This window comes from Mycetomoellerius zeteki, unplaced genomic scaffold (genome assembly GCF_001594055.1).
Source record: "Mycetomoellerius zeteki isolate Tzet28-1 unplaced genomic scaffold, Tzet1.0 scaffold578, whole genome shotgun sequence".
Classification (NCBI taxonomy): Eukaryota; Metazoa; Arthropoda; class Insecta; order Hymenoptera; family Formicidae; genus Mycetomoellerius; species Mycetomoellerius zeteki.
This window is the reverse complement of record NW_017257586.1, coordinates 132,276-138,191: the sequence shown is the minus strand read 5'-3', so window position 1 is coordinate 138,191 and position 5,916 is coordinate 132,276. Positions and strand designations below refer to the sequence as shown.

Genomic DNA, 5,916 nt, shown 5'->3' with positions numbered 1-5,916 from the left:
TTGAGTCTGCTGAACGCAGCCTTTGATTAATCAATTCGTAAAATTCTTTGTTCTGATTGGTCGCTAAAACGCTTCAAAGAGTTTGTAACGTCAAGTGGACCGCAGCCTAAAGGTAAATTTTCACGAGCTGCTCAAATCGGTTGTTTCAGCGACAAGAGGATCACGTGGTCAAAATTGACGAATATCAAACGTCCATTTTGATCACGTGTCCTTTTCGTCGCTGAAATAGTTTGAGCAACTCGTGAAAATTTACTTTAAAACGCATATGAGACGGCTCCCGCTCTGACTCTGCAATTTAATAATACAGGTTATCATTGATATAATTCATACGATTAATGATCTTTTTATAAGAAGAGAATCGACACACGATTTAAAAGAATATTAACTGTGATTAATTTCTCTTTATTTTTATAGGACGTTTAATTAAAAAATGGTTAGTCACTTCGGAGAAGTAATATTTCCATCATCACGAGCATTTTGGGATGACGAGGATGAATATGAACCAGCTGATAATACAGAACATTCTCTGTGAGTTAAAATTATGATGTCAACAGATTGTCGTTCATCCTTTAACTTATTATTGTTATGCATGAAATGACTCAAAAATGATTAAAATTTTAGGAAATTACACATTCGCTGGTTGAAAGATAAACCAGAATGTATACAAAAGTTCATCATAATAGAAGGAGATCCATTAATTCGTAATATTAATACTCTTTTTATACCGTCTCTTACGTTTTTGTTATATATTATATTATTAGATCGATTGTTTTATTTTAGCATTTGTGGAACAATGTTTATGTCCCAAAATGAAAGAAGCATGTATCATAGAAAATGAAAATCATAAAAAAGTTTCGGTTATTTATCAAATTGTCAAACAAATATATGTGTGTGTAATTTTACCACTGTTTGATACAAAAAATGCTGGAAAATTTGTAAATCAGGTATACGTTAATTAACTTGTAACATTCATCTACCTGTCTTTTAATATAGTTTATAAATCAAAGAAATATGTATGTTTTTCTACCTTTACAGATATACGACTTGTTACTAAGTTCTGAAAACACAATTTCAATATTATGTCGTCATACATCACAATTTCAGAGTACGAGCGTCCCAGAGACTGCTTCATTTTTAAGGATATTGGCTACTAAAACAATGAATGTCACAAAATGTGGGATTGAACCATTGGAACAACCAAATATTGTATTTGGAGTCGGTGCAGGAGGTTAGTATTTACACATAGTATACATGAAACACATGTACCAATTATATAGGATATTGTATAAAACTCAATGGAATCGACATCGTTTATTGTTTCAGTCTTGTCCTATGCTGAACTCGCTGGCAAATCAGCTAAGTTATATATATTGTATATCGACAGTTTTGTGTTAGATTCCAAAAGTGCAGAACCGATTTTACAAGTTTTAACTGATGAAATACCTTGTAAATTACAACCCAAATTTATGGAAAATCCTTTTAATAAAGGCAATCTTTACATGTAAAATGTTCTAATTCATTCTTGTATCGATCAATATCTGAATCAATCAAGTATAAATCAACCGCTAATTCCCTTTATTTTGTCATATATTAAGAGTTATGTGGAGAAAGAAAAAAGTTAAGAACTGTTGTTTCATTTATAGTACAAAAAAAAGTTTATACAATTATATGCTGTTGATAACATCGCAAATGTACAATACACACATACTCAAAATTTACAATTGAATTAGTTATGTCTTAGATAATCTAATGTTTATCTTAAATTAAGATAATTACGCTGATGCAACTTACATTAGACGCGCGATACATTATTTTCCGTTAGGGTTGCGGTGGATAATAGTTACGTGGCGGTGCAGTCGGTGGAATTGGATTATTCGCTGAAAAATATGATGCGTTTGTTGGATAGGAATATGGTTGAAAAGTTTGATTGGCAGTCGGTGCTGATGGTGGTGTAGGGCGAATAGCAGCGGACGAGCCAATATGATGTATCGTTGGCACGATATGATTCATTGTATTTACAGGAGGAGGCGGAACCGAAACATTGGTAGGTGGAAATGCCGGTGGATAATTTGTGTTGTTAGACGCAAAATTTGCTGCGTATGTAGGAAAGTGTGCCGTTGAAGTATCTATTGGTTTTATTGTGTCTGTGACATCTGTAGATGGACATCCGTTTGCAGAAACCGTTGATGCTTCAATGCTTTTGGAGGATTTTCCAGGTGTAACTGCAACATTCATTACCATTACATTATTAATACTCTAATGCTTAAAATATAACTTTTAATAAAATGAACTAAAAATCGATTGATTGTCATTACTGTATTATTATTACTTACCATTTGGTGTATTAGACGCAGATTCGACAGTAGTAGCAGTAACAGGTCGTTCCCTACATATTTCGCTGGAGGGTATCATAGGTGGCGAATCTGGTGGTTTAGCATTATTAGCTTGCGAATATAAATCCAATACCTGATGACAAATATCTAGAAATACATTCAATTATTACTAATCTGTAACAACAGGTATTGATAAAGGCTGTGTTCCAAATTTACTGCCAGCACTGAAAATGCTACATACGTTACGTGCACTATAGATTTTCATTACTGGCAGTTAATTTTGGAACACAGCCAAAGACACTTTAAGATGAAAATTGCACAAGATTACCTTCTAAAAGATCCATAGTCACATCTTCAACAAACATATCCCACCAGCGTAAATGTTTCGATTGTCTTCCAACCCAATCTACCACTTCAAATTTGCTTAGTTTTCCTGCCAAATACATTAGAGCGACGGCTATGATCTCTGGCTCCCACTGTAGCGATAGAGTAGTACATAAACTGAAAAAAATATTAAGACTTGTTATACAAGGTATAATACCTGCAGGAAATAACATCCGCTAATCATATAATGCTACTCCTAATAAAAAACTGAGAAAAAAAGTCCTCTACTATTTTGTAATTTTCGTAATACTTTTTTTTAAAGTTACCCAATGAGCAAAATGCATTAAGAGTTTTAAGAAAAACCTTAAAAATATTTCACAAACAACACGGAAAGATAATTAAAAATTGTCTTGTACACCGATTTTATCCATTTATTCGGCAATATTTAGAAGTTAATATCTCGTTAACTATTGTGAAAATTGCAAAATGATAGAGGACTTTTCGACTTAGTTTTTTTATTGGAAACAGCACTGTATGATTAGTGGACATTATTTCAGTTACACCCTGTATATCAAATGCATGTGTATGCATTGTAGTTAATATTTTTAATATTATTATTAATTTATAACTTTATACCTATCGTTAACAAATGTCCAAGCCATTTGAACCATCTTTTGCAACTTGTTTTTATCACCTACAAATGATACAAAATTTTTATCAGAAATATCTATACGTTTTAAGCGTCTCTAACAGTATTCTATATATAATTCTATAGTAAAAAAAACACAACTTTACAATTACCTTTTAGACACTTTGCATATTTTAGTAAATAACTATATGGATGTTCCACTTGTAGATCAAATTTAATAGTTTGCAATAAAATTCTCTCCAAGATCAAAACTTCTTCCTGAAGAAAAGAAAAATAAACTTTATACATTAGTACCATTATTGAAACATCTCTCTAAAACTTACTTTAGGGTCTTCTCCAAATGTCATAAACTTTTGTTCTGACACTAAAGTTTTGGCAGTCCTTATGATATCCTTACATTTCTTTGGAGTTTCTTCAACTTTTCCAGCTAAGAGTAGACAGCAGCAAGCAGTTACCTATGTCACAATAATGTAATATTCTCAGACGATATTTTTAATGCACAAGTGTCGACACATGTAATTAATTTACACCACAAACACACATATATATATATGTTGTATGTATATACAAAATGCACTTACATATCGCGGAAAGTTTTTGAACGAATGAAACATGTAAAATCGATGAAAATAAACAACACCCGTTGCCATCGTGTTATAACCTAAATCCATTTTTGTACCAGTGTCTATTATAAAACGTGCACCTTCCTTTCGATATCTACATTCCGTTTCATAATCGATACCATCTTGAATAGATGGTGTATTGCGAAGTTCTTTCTTTTCATAATACCAGCACGGCATGTTTAAACCACTTGAAATATGATTTATAATTAGTTACACGATCATTAAATCCTGAATATCATTTATGTCAACATTCTCTCCATGTGCTTTAGTAATATCTTTACAAATATCTTTATCAATTTAGAGATTGGCAACTTATTTCCGACACTAACGAATTAAACGTCAAATAAAATTACATCAACAACCACCTACAACAATACTCGTTTTACAAAATCAAACTGAAACAAACTTTTTCTCCCCCGTCCTGCCCTCTAATAGGGTGAAATTCTGCGAACAAACCTATAGATGTAGGCATGAAGCTTCGAGGCCTTGAAGCACAGACTCTTAAGCGGGGAGCACAGACTTTTGCATAACGCATAACATGTAATGCATAAGAAATTCAATCAATCAGAATTCTTTATTTCATGGAAAGGAAGGAAACGGAGGGCTTTGATTGGTACATTTTCTTATGCATTACGTGTTATGTACCAATCGAAATTCTTCTTTTCCATGGAATGGGAAGAAAGGAAAGATTCTGATTAGTTGATTCGCTTATGCACTATGCGTTATGCGTTATGCAAGAGTCTGTACTGCGGCCTTTAGGCCGGAATCAGACTACGCATTGAATATTGAGATTGAAGATTGAAAGATTGAAATTTGACCAATCAAAACAATAGGAGTTAAAATTCCTTTGTCCTCACTGGTCAAATTGTACCCCGAATCTACAATAGGGTTTTAAACCTTAAGCCATAAGAAATGGGCGAATCACAATCGATTATTCCCCTCGGATTCGACTGTAATTGGTTAATTTCTTACGGCTTCAGTCTTAAAACACCTATTGTAGATCCGGACTTAGGGCCACTGTTACCAACGCCGATTAACTTAATCGGCTGATTAGTCCATTGGAATTGACCAATCGCATTTGTCATTTTGTTTGACGACAGATGGCGATTGGCCAATTCCAATGGACTAATCACAATAAGACTGATTCAATGTGATTGGTCCATTATTGGTCAACAGCCAGAGTTGGCAGTCGGGTCGGCTTGCAGAGTCGGTAGTCTGATACGGACTTAAAGGCCACTGTCACCAAGCTCAATTGATCTAACTAGGCCAGTTAGTCCATCGAAATTGACCAATCACATTTGTCATTTTGTTTCAAGAATTGACAGATTGGTCAATTCCGATGGATTAATTGGCCCAGTTAAGTTAAAGCGGGGAGCACAGACTCTTGCATAACGCATAACAAGGTTATCACAAGTACAAAAATTTTAGTCATAATCGTAAAGCCGTAAGCAAATCGGCCAATCAGAGTCGAGTGTTTAAAAACTCAAGATCTCAATTTTGATTGTGATTGGTCGATTTGTTTGCGACCTTACGATTCTCACTAACGCGGGATCTACAATAGAAGTCGTAGCAGTCGTAGAGTTTTAAGTCGTAGAAAATTGACCAATCACAGTCGAATATGAGAAGAATAATCAACTGTGATTGGTCAATTTTCTATGACTTAAGATCTTACGACCGCTACGACTTCTATTGTAGACCCCGCATAAAAGTTTTGTATGTGTGATGGCCTTTAATCTTCAATCTTCAATCTCAATCTTCAATGCGTAGTCTGATTCCGGCCTTATGGCCTGTCTACAATACACGTAGTAAGCTTGGTTTAAGAAGTAAGGGCGCGTTCGCATCTTAACGGAAAAACAGAAAGCGGAAAAGCAGTGGCCAATCACAACTCGCGCTGGTAGTAGACAATGGCTGCGTTCAGCAGACTCAACAGTTTTGCAACCGTTTTATGATTGTCTGCTGAGATAGGACCATTCTTCTAGATCTAAAA

At 34.3% G+C, this 5,916-nt stretch overlaps 2 protein-coding genes across 2 annotated transcripts; one reads left to right on the top strand and one right to left on the bottom strand.

The window, feature by feature from the left end:
- The first annotated feature begins 208 nt into the window (after nucleotides 1-208).
- Nucleotides 209-1,518, top strand: PSMG1 (Proteasome assembly chaperone 1). The gene is made up of 6 exons (XM_018456365.1): nucleotides 209-307; nucleotides 415-528; nucleotides 622-701; nucleotides 781-944; nucleotides 1,036-1,228; nucleotides 1,324-1,518. Exons 2-6 carry the CDS (start codon nucleotides 431-433, stop codon nucleotides 1,503-1,505), a joined length of 717 nt encoding a protein of 238 aa, XP_018311867.1. The 5' UTR covers nucleotides 209-307; nucleotides 415-430; the 3' UTR covers nucleotides 1,506-1,518.
- A 118-nt stretch (nucleotides 1,519-1,636) lies between these two features.
- On the bottom strand, nucleotides 1,637-4,106 carry CycK (cyclin K). The gene is made up of 7 exons (XM_018456362.1): nucleotides 3,888-4,106; nucleotides 3,630-3,761; nucleotides 3,459-3,564; nucleotides 3,294-3,351; nucleotides 2,662-2,834; nucleotides 2,334-2,480; nucleotides 1,637-2,222 (listed from the first exon to the last, which is right to left on the bottom strand). The coding sequence occupies exons 1-7, from the start codon at nucleotides 4,104-4,106 to the stop codon at nucleotides 1,819-1,821; spliced, it is 1,239 nt and encodes a 412-aa protein (XP_018311864.1). The 3' UTR covers nucleotides 1,637-1,818.
- Nucleotides 4,107-5,916: the final 1,810 nt, after the last annotated feature.

Bases quoted from the DNA above. Each gene is read 5' to 3' on its own strand.
- CycK (XM_018456362.1), bottom strand. From the start codon at position 4,106: ATGCCGTGCTGGTATTATGAAAAGAAAGAACTTCGCAATACACCATCT. The intron at 3,352-3,458 runs GTAATTGTAAAG...TATCATTTGTAG, and splicing joins ATATGCAAAGTGTCTAAAAG to GTGATAAAAACAAGTTGCAA. The intron at 2,223-2,333 runs GTAAGTAATAAT...TGAATGTTGCAG, and splicing joins TGCGTCTAATACACCAAATG to TTACACCTGGAAAATCCTCC.
- PSMG1 (XM_018456365.1), top strand. From the start codon at position 431: ATGGTTAGTCACTTCGGAGAAGTAATATTTCCATCATCACGAGCATTT. The intron at 945-1,035 runs GTATACGTTAAT...CTACCTTTACAG, and splicing joins CTGGAAAATTTGTAAATCAG to ATATACGACTTGTTACTAAG. The intron at 1,229-1,323 runs GTTAGTATTTAC...TTATTGTTTCAG, and splicing joins ATTTGGAGTCGGTGCAGGAG to TCTTGTCCTATGCTGAACTC.